Below are 19,656 nucleotides of genomic sequence, written 5' to 3'. Positions count from 1 at the left end.
ATTTTCTCCTTTACCTGAGTATAAATTATAAAAAGAAGTGATCTTGGAAATATAAAATGTGTTTTTATGACATGCTTATTACACACTATTTATTATTAATTATTATTTATCATTACAGTATTTTTATTACAATATGAAAACGGCAACACTCTTCCAAGATCTCACTTTCGTAGCTTGTATCACTTTGAATAAGCCTGTTATAAGACAAGGCTCCTATGTTTCATCAAGGAGTATTAGATGTGAAACAGCATAAAGGTATTTAAGAAGTCAACTAAAAAAGAGTTCCTCCTACACAAGCATTCAGGTCTTGAGCAGTCCAGGCAAACAACACACGTTACAACAAAGCTCAAACTAGTTCTTCATAATAATTTTAAAAACAATACTAGCTGCTTATTTATTTTAAAAACAGCAAAAAAATATCCACCTCCCTTTCCATTTCTTATAAGGAGTTTTGAAGTTTAAATCTCCTCAGTGTGATAGATATGCTTGCTTTGATCCTCTTAGCTCTTGGAAGTCCAGAGGCTCCGAGCTGCTTGCCCCATGCTGCCTGGGGTCCCTATGGACAGCTCTGTCCGCCATTAGAGAATTTTTTCCCCAAGAACCCCCTGTAACACTTCATGAACCCCCAGGGGTTCACGAAGCCCAGTTTGGGAACCACTGGTCTAGGATCTTCAGCGTTGCTGCCTCAACTGGGTCCAAACCATGTTGGGCTGCCCATATAGAAAATCTTTTCCACTTCGAGGCATAAGTGTTCCTGGTGGAGGATTTTCTGCTTTGTATGAGAATCTTTTGAACCTGTAGGGAGCCGTCTCTGTCAGTATTGTTCAAACAGCCAACATCTGAGCCATCAGGTGTAACAACTGCGGGTCTGGCTGCTGACCTTGATTCTGTGATATGTCCAGGCAGGCCAGGAGGTGAATGGGATGGCACGGGGCCATCTGTAGCAGATGTGACAGCCAAAACTGTCTTGGCCAATAAGTGTCTACCAGGATGTCTGTAGCCTTGTCCCTCTTGATCTTGGATATTATCCTGGAGAATTGTTGGCAAGGCATATATGAATCCTCCAGATCACTGCAAAAGAAAAGCATCTGGCAATAATCCCAGGCTCACGCCTCTTCTGGAACAGAAAATCATGCATTTGACATTGTCCCTTGTGGTGAATAAGTCTATTATGGGGGTCCTTCTGGGGTAGAATATGAGGTCTATGATAAACTCCTTCAGCGACCACTTGTGGTTGGTCACTGGGTGACTGCTTAAGAAGTCTGCCAGGCCTTCACTGAGCCCTAGGAGGTTTAGACCCAGTGGGATTATCCTGTGTTGATGTCACCACTTCTATAGCCTGATGGTTTCTTGGCAGAAGAGGGGATGATCGGGCACCTCCTTGTTTGTTTACATAGTGCATCACCAACATGTTGTGTTGCAGGATTTGCACTGTGGTGTTCCACAGAACAGGCAGGAATGCTATGAAGGCTAGTCTGATGTCTCCCAGCTACTGGACATTCATGTGTAATCTCAGGTCATCCAGACACCATACCCCTGCATCTGTAGGTGGTTCATCTGGGTACTCCAGCCCACTGAAGCATCTGTGATAAGTGCCCGTTGGGGAGGGGCAAAGAATGGGACTAGAGATGGCAATGTCGGTACCAGTGCCAGCACAAGTTTCTTTCTTGGCACAATTTTTTCTGCACCAGTCTTCAACAGAGATGCTGGATAATGCTGGCTTGTCCACTCATAGGATCTCAGGGTCTGATGAGACTCATGAATTGTTCCAGAAGATGGAGTTTGGCCCCATGTCCTCCTAAACAGAAGAGGCACCTCCTATGTCCATCTTTTAAGGGGATTCGTCCATAGCAGGACGGATAGGGTTTGACGCTGGTAGGTTTAGGTCTGCCAAGTTAAGAAGCGCTGGGCATGAAGGTGTGTACAGGGGGATCTAGCTGTTGATACTCAGATAAGATGGGTTGATATGAACACAACAGTCAAATATGAAGATAATCAAAAAAGTTCTGAAGAAATTAAGAAGGTTTAGCCAAAACTAAGAGCTAGTGGGTTAGAAACTGGCCAGATTCTGTCTCACTGCAATAAATAAGAAGAGGGACCTGAGGGAGGGTTGCAGTTGCTTCACTCTTTATGCCTTCGCATAGGAGCATGAGGAGGCACATGGTACATGTGCAGCCCCAACAGACACTGCTACTTTAAAATGTCCAGTCCCGTGCACATGGGGCGCATGAGCACCTTCAGTGGCTCTACACTGACACATCCTTGAAGAATGTTAATTTTTGTACATTAACAAAGCCCTAAAAGGTCACTCAGCAGCACAAGGACATAGATAGCAAGAGGGAAGCTTCCATTTTCCACACAAGATTATTATTAGAAATTTCAAGAAGCATAGCCCAGCCAGATGGTGATGTAATTGGGCTGCCAAACATCTTGCTAACAACTGTCAGTCAGAATGCTAATGCTGTGACTGCTACATGTGGGATCAAATGTTCTGTAGTAGTAGATTCCCTCCATAACACCACCTCAAGCGATTGAACAACTAAGTATGAAAGCCAGAGGCAAAAAAATCTCTCCTGCACCAGTTGCTTTTTATACAAATTACGTGCTTGATTTAGCTTTGCTCTCCTATCCCTATTCCCAATAATAATAATAATAAAAAAAAATCTAAACAGCATGAAAAGTTAAAGGAGATAACAGCATCCTGCTTTTCAAAAGTTTCTCAGCATTTACACTATGATGTGTCTTACTTGCAAAAAAGAAAGTAATTAATTAGCTGCCAAAACCCCATAGGTGCTGATGTCAGTCAACTGTATATTTAATGAGGACCAATTAGTTATTTCTTTTCCTGTGACAGACCTGACAGAAGTCAAAGATCAACTATTCTTCTTTTCCCTGAGGCCTTTTCTTTACAGCCACCTACAATTTCTAGAGCAATATACTCCCACTGATACAATAGAGTATACACAGAAGAGCTAAATGATGTGGCTGACTGGTGGAAAGGATACCTTACGGTACATTATATCTATCTATCTATCTATATACACACACACACACACACACACACACATATATACATACACACACACACACACACACAGGAAAACCTTACTTCCCTTATTTCTAAAGAGGAGAAATTATTCTAGAGTAAAATAGCTTTTGTTCTTGAATAGAGTATCCAGATGGGGAATTACAGCAAAAGAGCTATAAAGGAATATATTACTTTCCCCTTGTGTTGAACCTAAACTCTGAATATGTTCAGAGGTTTGACTAACCCTATTTTTTGCAGTTCTGTGCAGTACACGCTGCATTTTATTAGTGGTTTATGGCCTTCTGGGTGTTAAAATTAATACTGCATCTTTATTGAGTCAATAAATTAATATTTCAGAAATGGGGGGGGAAATCACATATTTGGAAAACAATTTCAACCTTTTCTTAGCAACATCGTCTGGTGGAATTTTAGGATCAAAGGCTTCAAAATTTCTCTTTGTTGTCCTTTTTTCCCTTCCCTAAGTCTCACATCTTAGAACTGTACCTAATTGTATACTGAGTATCACTTAATAGTAGAAATTTGGTAATAACAGTGATATTCGAGACTTTTAAAGATGGGAAAAGGAGAATGAATAGAGGATGATAGTAGTGAAGAAAAATGGATAAATGGGACATAGGAGGTGTAAGCTGGTAAGAGAATAGGAGGCAGGAGAGAACAGAAGAATTGGGAGAGTAGAGGAGAAAACACATCTTGTTGCAACCATTTTTTCCTCTTGCGCTCCTCTATTTTAGAAAGCAAGTCATTCTCTTATTCACCCAGAACAGAGCAAGAGACTAGAGAGCTGGAAGGAACCTACAATATTTTTACAGACGGAGGCAACATTTTAAAATAACATAATGCTATGACTCTGATGTCCTCAATTTGCTATGGTTACTCTTGTTCTTCACTAAAATCTCCAGGGAACAAATTTTCAAAGGAACCACCTGCTAAAACATGAATGGACACACTAAGTCTCCTACGTAACCCCCCACCCCCAAACACCATGAGTTTCCTAATGGAACTCTTGAGTATAGACAGAATTGGCTTTACATAAATAAATCAAAAACATCCTCTATGCTTATTCAAACATAACTGGGTGCAATAATGAAAGAAGAGTAAAACAAAATCTTGGTGATAAAGCAGACAATTCATTTTAAGGTGCTAAAGAAGGGCAGGCCTTTTGTTCAAAATGCTCCCACTAAATCAAATGAGATGGCACAGAAATTTAATCAGAGTGGCTTTGCAAGAATTCTTCTCTCCTTCACCCCCCTCCAAGATGTGGAGCTGAAATATAGAGAGTTAATTAAAATACCTGTCTGGGTTCTCATTTTCCTGTATTACTATCCACAGGAGTTATCTTATGCAATTCATAAAGGTTGGTGATTTACTTCCCCTCTTCACTGAAGAAATAAATCATGAATTAATCTCATGCTTTGGATTCTAATGCTATGCTTGATTTCCTTGCTTCTCTCTCTAGTAATGCTTGTGTTTTGCTGCAGAATAAATATGAATATAAATGTACATGTAATGGAGAGGATAACTACCAGTTAAAATGCATCAAGGGAAATTATCACCATCATATTGTACAGAAATCAAATGAGCATCCATACCTAATCTGTTGGATGGGTTCCTTTTGAAGAGGGCTCTCAGCAAACTTTGGGCTTCTACGCTCAAAAACTGAGGCATTCCTAGCTTGGCTCTGAAAGAACAGAATACTTGAAAAGAAAAAAATATTTTTCAAAAAATTTCAAATCCACACCTGCATTTTATAACTGAAATTTATTGGGACATGCAGACACCCATACACATTTGTCACCAAAGATATAATACCTAGACAGATTAGATAGCTCACAAATGGAGGGGCCAGTCCTGCACCCATCGAGGTTAAAGGAAGTTTTACCATTGATGTCACTGGGAGCAGCTCCTGACCGGAAGCACATAACATCACCTTATAGTTAACGTTGCTCAAGGGTTACTAATTCTAAGGGTTCAGAGTGGTAGCCGTGTTAGGGTATGTCTACACTACGGGATTAATCCGAATTTAGATAATTCGAATTTGGGAAACAGGTTGTATAAATTCGATTGTGCGCGGCCACACTAAGCACATTAATTCGGTTTTTAACCACATTAATTCGGTGGTGTGCGGCCACACTACCCCATTAATTTAAACACAGTAATTCGGTGGTGTGCGGCCACACTAACCCTAATTCGAATTAACAAAATCGATTTAGGCGCTACTCCGCTCGTCGAGGTGGAGTACAGAAATCGATTTTAAGTGCCCTTTAATTCGAATTAACTGGCTCTGTAGTGTGGACGGGTGAAGGGTTAATTCGGATTAACGCAGCTAAATCCGAATTAAAGTCGTAGTGTAGACCAGGCCTCAGTCTGTATCAGCAAAAAGAACAGGAGTACTTGTGGCACCTTAGAGACTAACAAAGGTATTTGGGCATAAGCTTTCGTGGGCTAAAACTCACTTCATCGGATGCATGCAGTGGAAAATACAGCAGGAAGATATATATACACACAGAGAACATTCTGTGGGGACATTCTGTGAATTCTAAGGGGTCATTTTCAGCTATTTATTATCTTTTTTCAGTTTTACCTTTCTGGATTAAATTTGGCAGGTTTGTTCTCAATCCAAGAGCAAACTTTTTGGAATGTTTGACCCAAAATGGCCTAGACATTTTCAAGAATGAAGAGAGTGATGATAAAATACACATTTTGCATTATTAAAAATTGTAATTGGTTTTTAATAGCTCTGGTGCTTCAGTGGTAGACGGCAGAAATAAGTAATTTGGCAGGGATGATGGTTTCAATCTTGCAAACATTTATGCACATGCTGAGCATTAAATCATTGTCAGGTTTGCAAAGGAAAGGACTCGAAAGTCAGGAATGACAACATGCATGTTGTCTGTACAACTTATCTCTGCACCCTTTTATATATGCATCATCATACAGTCTTGTATTATATGACCACATATATTTTTTCTGCAAGCCCCCCCCCGCACACAATGGAATGCTCACAGACCTGCAATACACAGTTTCTGGTTATTTACTCTGGGTGAATCACCTAGGGGATTTAGGCACACAATAACACTGATATTAGTAGGAGTTGCACATCTAACTCCTGGTGCAGCTTTTAAAATCTCAGCCTCTATGTAAATTTGTTCTTGTTCTATATATTTTATGCAGTTAAATGTACTTAGGACCAAAGGCCCATCCAAGGAAGAGAGCTAACAAGTACTTAGTAGATAAACCAAACAGACATTACTACTTACTTGAGAATGAGAGCCATTGTCTCCTTTCTGTCTTTTCCCTGGAATGGTAATGACCCTGTCAGCATCTCAAACTGTAGAACGAAAATAAAAATGGTAAATCAAATGGTAAAGCACATACAGTATTTATGTAAGATTCCATCTGACAGTGCACCATACTATAATACTTTCCATTACCTTGTTTTCTATTAATTTCAAACACCAATGATTATTTCGTAAAAATGTACTATTTATGCTAAAAAAAGGTCTAAAAAACTGTAGCTATACAAAAAGATATTTTATTATGGTAAGTCCATTTCTACTGTGTAAGACATCAGAGACCAAGACTATATTTCAGTTCAAAGGGCTGCCTAAGGAACTGTTATCATCAGTAGCATGGAGAATCATGCACTAGTTGAGATGCACAAAAATCTGGTGCTCACGGGGTTGCATGAACTTTTTTCCACCCGTGTTGGTTCACCTGGGTTCATTCCCCCATGATTTTTGCTTTGAGTTTCAGGTTTAAATGAACCCACAAACTCAAAGCAAAAGCCCAGCAGTGGTCATCAACTTTTGACTGGCTTCCATCTGAAAGCATAAATCAGCCAGCATTCCTCTGAAATACAGTGATTCTTTCAGCAAACCTGACTGGAATGTCACATTTGTAACAAAAGCCCAAATCAAGGGAGCTTGCCTGGTTGGAGTTGAATTCTGAGAGTTTCACACAGCGCTAGTCACTGCACTGTTTGCATGTACAAGTAGTAGCTGATTCCCCAAGCTAATCAGCTTGGGGAATCAGCTGATTGGGGGGGAGGGATAGCTCAGTGGTTTGAGCATTGGCCTGCTAAACCCAGGGTTGTGAGTTCAATCCTTGAGGGGGCCACTTGAGGATCTGGGGCAAAATCAGTACTTGGTCCTGCTAGTGAAGGCAGGGGGCTGGACTCGATGACCTTTCAAGATCCCTTCCAGTTCTAGGAGATGGGATATCTCCATTAATTATAATTAATTATAAGCAATGATGGGTATTGTGCACTCGAAAATAGGGATCATGGACATAATTCAGCTCTGCCGTAAATCAGGACAACTTCCACTGAGGTCAATAGGCATTCTTGTCCGCTTATGTCAGCACCAAGTAAGGTCTTGGGTCTTTTAACAGTAAACAAATACATACTGTTTAATATTCACAGTTATAATTAAGCACATATTTACAAGTGCCATATTCTGCCACCCTTCTGTTGAGTTGTACCTTACCAGAGGAGTAGCTCCTTTGATTTCCGGGGGACTACTTGTGCATTAAGGTACTTTTCAATGTTAGTAAGGGGGGCAGAATCTGACTCTTAGCTGGACTCCCCCCTTTTCAAATGAAATAGATCAATAATTCCCCTAAGTACTTCATAATAATATTTAGCACTCACGGTGACTTTTCAAACCTCGCTCTCTCAAAGCACGTTATAAAAGCGGGCAAGCCGCATCATCCCAACTGGGGAAACAGAGGCATAGAAAGGCAGAATGATTTGCCTGAGGTCAGAAAACAAGCCATTGTCAGAACCTGTAGCAGAACCAGGTCTCCTGGCTCTCAGTCCAGAGGCTTAAGTGCTAGATCATGCTTCGTCCTATTTGCCTTTCTTTAACCTACAACATTTTTAATTACTTTGTGCTAGTTAGTAAATATTAGTTTAGGAGCAATATCTGCTCTGCTTTGATTAACACAAATGATGATTAAATACTAAATTTAGTTTAGAGTTATACTCATATCCATTTCAGCAATTTAAAAGATATAAAAGGGAAAACATAAAAGCCCTAAGGAATGGCGACCGTGTGTTTTAAAGGATAATGGCTTTTTAAAATCTGTACAAAACTCCCAATGATTAAAAAAACCCCAACCCACAGGAAGTACAAAGAAATTACTATTATTTTCGCCCTGAAATTTAGAAAAATAAAAGCTAAACCCTATTGACTTCAATGGGGCAACACCATTGCGCAGAGTTGCACCAGCAGAAAGGAGGGCAGAATTTGAATCTCTAAATCAAATTTCAAGATGTCAGGCAGGAATGTTTCTTGCTGGATCAATATGTTTTTCCTTTAGGAGATATGTGCATATGGCAGGTAAGAGAACTTCCTACGATAAAGAGAGATGAAACAGAAATATTCAGACAAGGTAAAACTCCAGTGAGATCAGGGCATTTCTTAAAATTGAAACTCATTGCAAAGTGCCATTGTACTAGATTCACTTCCTGTGGTATCTTAACATCTGCTCTTCAAAGCTTAAGTTGAAATTTTTATCAAATAAATATTCTGACTTTTATACATATTTCATTAAATATATGCTAACTGGCTTTGTCTTCTCTCATCAGCACCTCATTTTAAACTCTTAACAGTAGTTGGGGCTATTCCGACATTACTGCTTGAAATTCAAGTCTTCTATTCTGTATAGATATTTAAATCAGGTCACATTTAAAAGTGACAGTTTATCAGCCACACTGGAACATTTTGCATATTATATCTTCAGTTCAGACGTGGTTTCCCCAGCACTAAATTATCCAATGCAAATAGAAATCAAGCCTAATTTCACCTCTGAGACCCATAGCACAATACGTTTGGCAGTGTCTGCATAGCAATAATTCATGAAGCCATAGCCTGCAAAACCAAGTTGCCAAGTTACTGGGGGCTAATTTCATTTAAAATGTCCAAAACCATGTACCATTCTATCCTGAAACAATTCCTCTTCCTTACTAGCAATGCTAGCAGCCTGAAGGGGAGAGGTGTGACAGACTAATATATCTCCATAAAATAAATACATAAATAAATAAATGGTGTCCTTTTACCTCTTTACCCCTTTAGCATTTTGGTCATGGCCTTTCTAACCAGTCAGCTGTATTTTGCAGTTCTCACTATCATTCACCACTCCTCCGGCCAATAAGATGTAATGGTCACTATGAAAAACTTACCAACAGATGCTACAGTATTGGCCATACCAAAACAACTGCATTTCCTGTTTTAAATAGAGGGAAGTTCTGTGACTTAAAGGAAAAGCTTTCATGCCCATGTCATGCCCGAACTTATAAAGGCCTAGGCACAATCAGAACTATGTCAGGAGGCTATTTGAATTATAAGGGCACCTAAAATTCCTTCTTCAGCAATCATACTCACCATAAAAAGTACCTGATGATTTAATAACTTGGACCACAGAGTAAACACAACCATTACATTGTTATAACAGTTTTGTGGGGAGGAAACAGAAGGAGAGGGAGAGTTGAGGCTTAACCTTAGACAACAACAAGCTCCCTGAAGCTACTGAAAACAGGTACTTGAAAGGAGACAAAGGACTTTCAAATATGTGTGGACAATTATAAGCCAGACTCAGAAAACAAAGGGACAGAAAAGTGAGGAAGGGTGGTTGGCTTGGAGGGTCAGAGAGAAGTAGCTGTTTTATTAGAGGGGAATAAGATTTTGGGTAAAATTCACAGACGTGCCCAAGTGACTTAGGGGCCAAAGTCCCATTAAACGCACCCAAGTCATTTTAAAAAATGACTTCCATTAAGTGGTAAGAAAAGGAATATGCATTATACTGAATTGTCTCCATATTTCTAGAAGCATGGATGTTTAGGTATCTAACACATTATGTTTGTCATGCTTTCTTCTCCTGTGAGCTTCTTGCTCTTAAAATCCTAATTTAAGAAAATTAAAAGTGGCTGCAGTTTGTTCATTTTGGTATAAGGCATAGCCTGACACATTCGAGGCAGGAGACAGTAATATGAATGACGGCCCGACCATTGGCCATGGAGGAAGAAAAAGACTGCAGTCTGCAGCTTTTGTTCACAAGGGAGACCATAGAAAGACCTGTATTTGCAGTGTGGACACAGAAGGCAAATCAGCCTGCAAGGCAGAGTGGTAGCTCAGGGTGCAGGGACAGGGGTAGCTAGGGGTTATGTGCAGGCAGGGGGTAGCTCAGGGTGCAGGGAGAGATGAGTAGCTAGGGGCTGTGTGTAGGCAGGGGGGTCGCTCAGGGTGCAGGGAGAGGGGTAAGTAGGAACTGTGTGACCAGAGGGCACCCTCCCCCAGCAGTTGCTGCTCACCGAGGGCTCTGCCAGCCCAGGAGCCAGCATCCTGCCTGCACAGTGTTCTTTAAAAAAATAAAATAAAGGCAGAGACATTTGTTGACTGGCATTAGGGAGATGTGCTAGTAACTCCCTTGAGCACCATACAGAACATTTACCGCAATGTCTCAATCACTAGTACTTTGTTACCACATTTCTACAATTACATGGTTCTAATATAAAGATGAAATCAAATTCAAAAGACATGCACTTAACATCAATATTTAAAAGTCAGTGCAGTGCGGCTCCAGCACATTGTATGCATCAATGCTTTTTCCTTCAGTGAACTGAATCAAGGCAGGATCTGGAAGAAAGCATTGATGTTTCTGTAACGGCAATGCCATTGTGTTTAACATAATGTTGAAGAAGGTTAGCAAACATTAAGTAAACAGAAAAACATCCTTGTAAATTGAAATAGCTTATGTCTTCACCAGCTAATGCCACTGCACAGCTCACCCTCAGTTTCCTGTTTATTATCAAAGAATTAAGAATTCAGTTCAATACTGAACATGAGACTTGACAAAAGAAGTTAGCCCTCACAGCTGACACCCCTGCACATAGATACACTACTGTCTGATGGTCACAACAGATTGACTGGGTGTCAGGCCTAGGAGTAAACAAACTGCAGGATTAGGGTGATGTGAGTTGACACCAAACCCATCACAGAACCAGGGCCGGCTCTGGCTTTTTTGCCGCCCCAGGCAAAAAAGCCTCCGGCCGCACCCCCGCCCCACGGAGGGGGGGGGGCGGCTGGAGCCCCGGGGGGAGGGCGGTGAGACCCGGCGGGGGCTCTGCTCTCCCCCCGGCGGCCGGGGCGCAGGCGCCAGGGGGGCGAGACGGCGGCGAGCCCCGGCTGGGGCTCACTGGGGCTCTCCGCTCTCCCCCCGGCGGCCGGGGGGAGGGCGCCGGGGAGGAGGGCGGCCAGAGTGCCAGGGGGAGGGCGGCGAGCCCGGCCGTGGCCCCGCTCTCCCCGGCGGCCAGACCGCCGCGCTGCCCCCCTCCAGGTGCCGCCCCAAGCACAAGCTTGGTGGGCTAGTGCCTGGAGCCGGCCCTGCACAGAACCCTGCAGTTCTGCTGAGAGATTCAGGATCCACCCCTCCCAATACATAAGCCATCTCATAGCTTGTTCCTTGTGTACCAACTGCTTACCCTGATGGTCTTCTAGAGGGCCCACTGGCTGTGACCCTGACCACTTCCCTCCCCTCTCACCTGCTCCATCATGAGCCCCCATATTCAGAGACACTGTGTGCCCACTCCATCCAGTACCTTTGAAAGACTGCTGCTTTTCCCTAATCCTGACCTCTCACCCTTACTAATGAGCAGTGGGAGAAGAAAAACACTAGCAACAGCATGCTATGGATTATGAGGTTTCCCTTCTCTAATAAGTAGTTGCTAGGGAATCCCTGAAGGCTCCTTAGCTACCATGTTAGAAATTATGGGATGCCATACACTCCTGCCTCATCATACCGCCAGCTACTGCAAAAGAGGAAATGTTTCCTCTCTCCTACTTCACCTCATCATACGTTTTTGATTGGGAGAGGTGGTAACATTTACCTGGTGATCCCACAAAGCAGCAAGATAAGAGAAGCAGCCACGTAGTGTCCTCTGAAGACCTGGGGATGGGGAATCTACACTCAATGAGGGAGTGAGGGAATGGAGTTTATCTTCAATGAGATCCAGTGAGCTAACAAAATTAAGTTGAGAGCTGCGGGTGGTGGAAAGGATAGGTTGCACAAACAACTTCACTCCAGGTCTGCTGAAATGTTGTGAACCTGGGATGATGTTCAAGGTTGCACTAGGAGCCTGAAATCACTTGGTTCAGAGAGTTGAACATTCCAGTCAGGACTCTTGGGCTCCACTCTCACTTTCATCTAGGTGGCCTCGGGCAACGTCACTTAATTGCTCAGTGTCTCATATTTCCCATTTATAAAACAGATTATTTTATTATAATTATTTATTATTTGTATTATTGCAGCACCTAGGAGCTCCAGGATTGGACCAGAGCCCCACTATGATAGGCACTGTACAATCACCACACAAAAAGATGGTGCCTGTCCCAAAGAGCTTACAATCTAAGGATAAGACAAGAGACAACAGACGGATACAGAGCGACAGGGGAGTACAAGAAAACAACAAGACAATGCTAGTCAGCAAGACACAGGCAGTGGTCTCAGCACACCAGGACCCGGGGAATGGTATTTTAATTCGTTTGCATTCTGTTTCACACCTTCATTTCCTATAGTAATAAATAAAAAATATTTTTATATTTTGTACAAGTTTTTTATAATGCAATTAAAATAAAGCAAAGTTGAAATGATGAAAAAATGCTTTAAAGGCAAAGCAAGCTTATAATGTAAAATTACATGCTGGTGGGCTATACCATAGGTCAGTGGTTCTCATCTGGGAGGTCTGTGACCCCGGGGGGGGGGGGGGCGCTGCAAGCAGTCCCCGGTCAGCTTCACCCCCCCTCCCCTCCCCCCGCCCCTGAGTCCCCGGCCAGGTCAAAGGCCGGACAGGGTGGGGCGGCTCCTGCTCTGGCTGGTGCCATGGAGCAGTCGGCCAAGTGCTTCCCTGTCTCCTCCTCCTGTTGCTGGTGCCTGGGGCTGTGGCTGCGCCTCAGCTCCCAGCCCCTCTTGACTGCTTGTGCAGCCAGTAAGAGCTGCTTGGGTGGGGGGGGGGACCAGGCTCCGGGGCTGGCAGAGCCCTTGGGAAGCAGCAACCACAGTGGGGGGTGCCCTCGCAGCACACAGCTCCTAGCTACCCCTCTCCCTGCACCCTGAGCTACCCACCCTGCCTGCACACAGCCCCTAGCTACAGCTTTCTCTGTACCCTGAATTACCCTCCCACCCACACACAGCCCCTAGCTACCCCCTGCCCGCACCCAGAGATACCTCCTGCCCACACACAGCCCCTAGAGCTACCTCCCACCCTGCTCCCTGAGCTACCCCTGTACCCATACACAGCCCCTAGCTATGCCTTCCCTGAACACTGAACTACCCCCTGCCCGCACACAGCCCCTACCTACCCCTTTCTCTGCATCCTGAACTACATCCCTCACTGCACACAGCCCCAGCTACCCCTTGCTTGCACCCTAAGCTACCTCCCTGCCTGGACACAGCCCCTAGCTACCTTTCTCTGCATCCTGAACTACCCCTGCCTGTACACAGCCCCTGCCTGCACCCTGAGCCACCCCCCCTGCCCACACACAGCCTCTAGCTACCCCTTTCTCTGCACCCTGAGCTACCCCCTGCCCGCACACAGCCCCTAGCTACCCCTCTTCCTGCATCCTGAGTGGTTTTCAAACTTTTTGAGCTGAGCGCTCACCCCCCACCACCAACCGCCTTTAAGCTATAATTTTTTCTTGTGCCACCCCCCATCCCAGACAGGCTGGATGGCCTGCTGAGGTAAGTCAGGGGGTGGAGGTGGCACTCCCTTCCCGTGCCTTGTAGAGATGGCCTGAGTTCTGCTGGGCCCTGCTTCCACCCAAACAAGCATGTTGAGGGGGCCTCAAAGAAAAAGGTTGAGAACCCCTGCCACAGGTGAGCTTGCACCCCCTAGTTTGTACTTTAAGCTTAGCATTAATAGTAGTTCAAATAACTACTGTAGTGTTGAAGATGTGTTGCTGGGTAGTAAACTTAAAAAACTGCACAGACAGGAATATAATGCACATAAAACAAATGCTAATATAAAAAACAAAAACAAAAGTAGACTTGGCTTGACATGAGTAATTGGACATGGGTGAGGCCTCATTTTTTGAGAGACAGGATTTGGGAGGTAAATGCAATAGCAGGCTGTAAACAGAATGTCTGTACAACCTAAGATAAGGGGGAATACCCATGGAACCATTTACAATGGACAAGATAACAATGGATAAGATAAGCCTGGAACGTAAAATAAGATAAAGAGTAAGTCGTGCATGAACAGTGCGTGGTATTCAGGAATTGAGTCCTACAAAATAACCAAGCCAATCCCCAAATGTGTGATTCAGTGCATAGTAAACCCAGTGTAATATGTAAATGTATATAAAGGAAGAGGTGTGCCCATCCCCTACACTTGAGTCTGATTAACTCAGCATAGCTTTGCTGTATGCCAAATAAAAGAACTAGAGTGACAAGACTTAAGTCGAACTGAGTTCTTAGAGGCTGAATGGAAGAAGTCTTGGGAGAACCCCAACACCACCATCAAGCTTTTTGTAGGCATCGTGGCAAAGGAGGGTTTGAAGGACGATCATGAGGTAGCTCTGTGGATGTTTATGAAGGACAGCATGGGAGAAAACACAAAGGTGCTTGTTTGAAAATGTAACAAGTGGACAATGGATGTTGGCATTATGGGCTGATCAGACATGCAAGTCAGCCTTTTGATACTGAATGGAGATGATAGGTAGGATGGGAATAGACTGTGAAGGGCCTTGAAAGTGAAGACAAGTAGCATATGTTTGGTATGATAGAGAAGAGGGAGCCAGGGAAGGATTGCAAAGAGAATGCTGACACGGTCAAAGTGATGAGTTAGGAAAATTTTTGAATAGATGTGAATGGGGCAAAATTGCATTTCTCAAGGTCAGAGAAAAGGATGTTGTAGTAATCAAGATATGAATGATGAGAGTTTTAGCTGTGTGGATGGATAAGAAAGGCCATATTTAGAGACGTTATGCAGAAAGAATCTACAAGACTTAGACACAGCCTGGATGAGAGTACCTAGAGAGAGATCTGAGTCCAAGATGATAGGCAGGTTAGTGGTACAGTTCACAGTGCTTGAGAAAGAAGGTAACAGAGAGGATTTGGGCAGGGAAAGGGGGCAATTAGGGGCTTTGTTGCATTGATCTTGAGCTGATGGCTAGCCATCTACAAGGATGAGATGTCAGAGAGACAGGTCAAGAATTTCATTTAAGCAGAAGGATACAAGTCTGGGGTAGAGAGGTAGATCTGTGAGTTTTCCGCATAGCGATAGTCATTGAATTTGTGTTTTCAGGTGAGATTACTCAGAGAAAAACTGTAGAGGGAGAACAGAAGGGGACCAAGGACAGAGCCTTGTGGAACTCCCACAGAAAGCTGAAGGGGGGGAGATGAGGAGGATCCTCTGAAGAATATGCTGAATGACTTACTAGAGAGGTAGGAGGAGAACCAGGAGAGGACAGAATCATGGAAGACAAGAGAGGACAAAATTGCAAGAAGAAGAGCATGGTCGCCTGTGTGAAAGGTGGATGACAGGTCAAGAAGTATTAGGATGGAGTACTGGTGCTGAGATTTGGCTAAGAAGAGATCATTAGAAACTCTGGACAGAGTAGTTTCAGTGGAGGGCTCGAGGTACAAACCAGAATGGAGAAGATCTGGGATGAAATTGGAGGTAAGGAACTCCAGGCAGCGATTGTAAATACACCTCTACCCCGATATAACGTGACCCGATATAACACGAATTCGGATAGAACGTGGTAAAGCAGTGCTCCGGGGCGGGGGGGAGCTGTGCACTCGGGTGGATCAAAGCAAGTTCGATATAACGCGGTTTCACCTATAACGCGGTAAGGCTCCCAAGGACAGCATTATATCGAGGTAGAGGTGTAGTGTGTTCAATGAGTTTAGAGACAAAGGGGAGAAGGGAGATGGGGCAGTATTTGGAGAGGCAAGTAGGGTGAAGGGTAGTTTTTATATTAACGGAGAGACTAAAGCATGCCTGTATTGCAGGGGTGGCCAACCTGAGCCTGAGAAGGAGCCAGAATTTACCAATGTACATTGCCAAAGAGCCACAGTAATACGTTAGCAGCCCCCAATCAGCTCCCCCCCACCCACTACCAGTGCCTCCCCCTCCCTCCCCACACCTCCCGATCAGCTGTTTCTTGGCGTGCAGGAGGCTCGGGGGGCGGGAAGCGGTGGCGTGGGGGCAGGGCCTGTGGCAGAGCCAAGGGTTGAGCAGTGAGCACCCCCCGGCACATTGGAAAGTTGGTGCCTGTAGCTCCAGCCCCGGAGCTGATGCCTATATAAGGAGCCGCATATTAACTTCTGAAGAGCCGCATGTGGCTCCGGAGCCACAGGTTGGCCACCCCTGCTGTACTGTGAGGGGAAGAGCCAGAGGAGAGTGAGCAGTTAAGGAGACGAGTAAATGAGGGGATCAGAGTGGATGCGAGGGAGATCAGGAAATGGGAAGGGATTGGGTCACTGGGGCAAGTGGAAGGTTAGAGGAGGAGAGCAGATGGGAAACTTCTGCTCCCAGGAAGAAGGAGAGCACTGTAGAGCAGGCAGGGGGGAGAGAAGGTGAACTGAAGGGTTCACTGGAAGGTCTGGGACGGAGCTGCACCCCAGGACATGAGCAGGTGCTGGTAGAAGCTCCCCCTCAGGTTGGTGGACAGAATTGCATCACCTACCTCCTGAGAGGCATACTTAATTAGTGTTTGTAAAGAGCTTGGAGATCTTCACATAACTGCTATTCACATGCAAAATAATCTGAATTATGAAAAGCATCCCTCACAATGAAAATAAAAGGACATTGTTAGACCCGGATTTTGCAAAGGAGGTAGTCTTGCTGTGATGCTTGGTATTGAGCTAACCAGGTAAGTGTGTGTACACTGTACAGTCCTTGGTGTATAGAGCTCTGTAGTACAGTTAGGTTTAAGGCAAAAATTATCAGAGCAAAACATTCTCTGGCTGGCCAGAAGCAGAGTAAGATGTTCATTAGCATCTCCTTTCTCTACTTACAAATTTTGCAGGTGCAGCAACTAAAGAAAGGCACTTCACTTTATTCTTTATGCATTCCTACATTGCATATATAAGTATTAACACGTATCTTTTTATTTGGGATCTCTAGCCCAGTCATTGCTCACATCCCACCACTTGCATATGAAGTTGTCTGTAGAGTGTCAAACTCTCTTCACTTCAGGAAAAACAAACAGCTTCATCCAGGTCTGGAGCTCTGTAAATCAGCCAGAAATTCATACTAAGAGACCATTGTGACTACAGGCCTCCCAAGAGACTTGCAGATGCTATCTCAATGACAGCCCAATCCACCAGGGATCTAGATCTATGGTGTTGTTACCAAATCTCTCATGGCGTAGCAGAAAATGGACTCGGTTTATACACAACTTTTTAGCCAGTTAAGTCAATTAACTTTTCATACCGATGCTCTCGGTGAAAAGCTTTTATAACACCACTAGAACGGACCTGTGAGCTGGTATCTGAAATCTCAGGTCTTAGGGGTGAGTGGCAGGCAGGAAGACAGAAAACAAAAGGAGTCTGGTCATGATAAGCCATACCTTTACACACCTTGAAACACATTTGTAAGTAGGCTCACGCCAGGTACCATCATTTACTAAAAGAGCATCAAGGATTGATGCTGTGTGTTTAAAGCAGGATATTGGAGCCAAGATACAAGATCTCATCTGGTATGACCATTCCTATGGACATGTACTATACTACCTTAAGCAAATTCTGAAACATTGATTGGCAAACTGTGGTATTTACATGATCATAAATACAGCAGGATAAGTAGCATTTTTGATTTACAAAGGTCTACCATCAAAGACTCAGACAGGCTATTGGTACTAAGTGAGGCAAGTTCTGGTTTCACAGAAGTCAATGGCAAAACCCTCATTGATTTCAAAGAGACCAGGATAACCTTGTCAGTTAAGATCATTTTGATAATAATAACGATAATGATTGTGATGCTGGTAAACCAGGTGCCAGCCCTTGCTAAGGCTGTAGGTGTCAGCTGAGCCAAATTCGTAGCTAGAAACCGAACCAGCTCACCTGTATGTTAATATTGATCAAGATGGTTGTTAAACTTCTAAGAATGTGTTTAATCTCTATAAAATGCTTGTAAGTTGCTGCATGCAGTAATCTTACTTGTAATGTCTGTATCCCATGCTGTAAAGTAGTATATAAGGTTTGGTTTAAAATTGTAAAATTGCCTGCTCTGAACTTGTGAACCAAGGCGGGAAAAGTGGTTCCCCTGTCCATGCAGAAGAACTATCAAGGCTAAATGGGCCATTGTGGAACATCACAATGCACAGACTGGTTTAATGGCCCTCTTACGCCCACAAAGGTGCTAGGTGCAAGAAAGCACATCCCATCAGCTTGAATTCAGAAAGAGGGAAATAAAGATAGCGGACAGGAAGATTTTTATCTCTTTGCTATTTGAACTCTTGCAAGGGCTGGAGCTAAGAAATAAAAAAAGCTGAGATCCCCAGGGTCAATTTGGCTTAGCTCCAAAAAGACGTTCAGTGCTGACAGATTCCTACATTTCTGTCACCTTTTGGAACCATAGAGTGAACTCATTTGTTTATATATACTACCTGTTTTAACTTGTAAACAACTCTCTCATTTCTTTTTCCTAGTTAATAAATCCTTAATTAGTTTACTATGGGATTGGCTACCAGTGTTCTCTTTGGTATGAGATCTAGGGTACAAATTGGCCTGGGGTAAGTGACTGGTCTCTTGGGACTGGGAGCAACCTGAATATTTTGTGATTTTTGGTGTAAGTGACCAATTATCACTAAGTCCAGCCTGTCTGGAGACTACATGGAGACTGTTTGGAACTACATGGTAAGACTGTTACAGTGATCCAGGAGTTTACATTTGTAACTGGGTTGGTGAAATCTAATTATAGAACATACCACCAGTTTGGGGTGTCTGCCCTGCTTTTGTCAGTCTGCACTGAGGTTGGCATTCTTGGTCATGAGCCACTCCAGACAGCGTGACAATAATAATAATATTTTACACTGGACTTCAGCTTCAAAGTGCTTGACAAACTTAGATGAACACTTCCATGAGATGGGTAACTAAATATTATTTAGCTTGATTCTCCACTGTGCTTAAGAGAGGAGGCTGATGGGGACCTGGTCATAACTTCTCCAGTCTCAGCCAACTGGTCCTGGTGTAAGTTGAAGCTGCACATCTCATCTTCTCCTCACCCCCTCGCTACCTCACCAGGCCCCCTGCCTCCTCTTATGTGAGACAATCTCTGGATGCTCCAAGTTCTCTTTGTGCCATGTAAAGCAGACTGGAGACTCTGTCCCTGTTATCTCCATTTTATACCTGTGAAATCTGAAGAAGAGACCTTTCTTCTTATGTGCCCAAGGACCCAGATGAAGTCAGAGTCAGAACCAAGATCAGAACTCATGAATTACTATCCTCCAGCCTGAACTCAGAACACAAGCCTTTCTATTGGTATTGATCCAAAAACAATGTTTGTTTCTGTGTTAACAGGATGATGCTGCTAATGCCCACTGACAGAACTTCATTAGTTCTTAACAAAAAGTTTTGCATCTTCAATCTTGCTGCCCCTACCTACG

The 19,656-nt window shown here is 43.6% G+C and overlaps 1 protein-coding gene across 1 annotated transcript in view; it reads right to left on the bottom strand.

Annotated features, from left to right (window-relative positions):
* Nucleotides 1-19,656, bottom strand: part of RPS6KA2 (ribosomal protein S6 kinase A2) — a 241,121-nt gene that overhangs the window by 65,867 nt on the left and 155,598 nt on the right. Inside the window, exons 9-10 of the mRNA XM_024205929.1 lie at nucleotides 6,307-6,377; nucleotides 4,639-4,727 (exon numbers count right to left, since the gene is read on the bottom strand). Of these exons, the coding sequence (XP_024061697.1) occupies nucleotides 4,639-4,727; nucleotides 6,307-6,377 (160 nt within the window). The remainder of the gene's footprint in view (nucleotides 1-4,638; nucleotides 4,728-6,306; nucleotides 6,378-19,656) is intronic.

Source organism: Terrapene carolina, unplaced genomic scaffold, assembly GCF_002925995.2.
Source record: "Terrapene carolina triunguis isolate 2854851 unplaced genomic scaffold, T_m_triunguis-2.0 Scaffold85, whole genome shotgun sequence".
NCBI classification, from domain to species: Eukaryota; Metazoa; Chordata; order Testudines; family Emydidae; genus Terrapene; species Terrapene triunguis.
The sequence above is the reverse complement of the archived record's forward strand: the minus strand, read 5'-3'. Positions and strand labels throughout refer to the sequence as shown.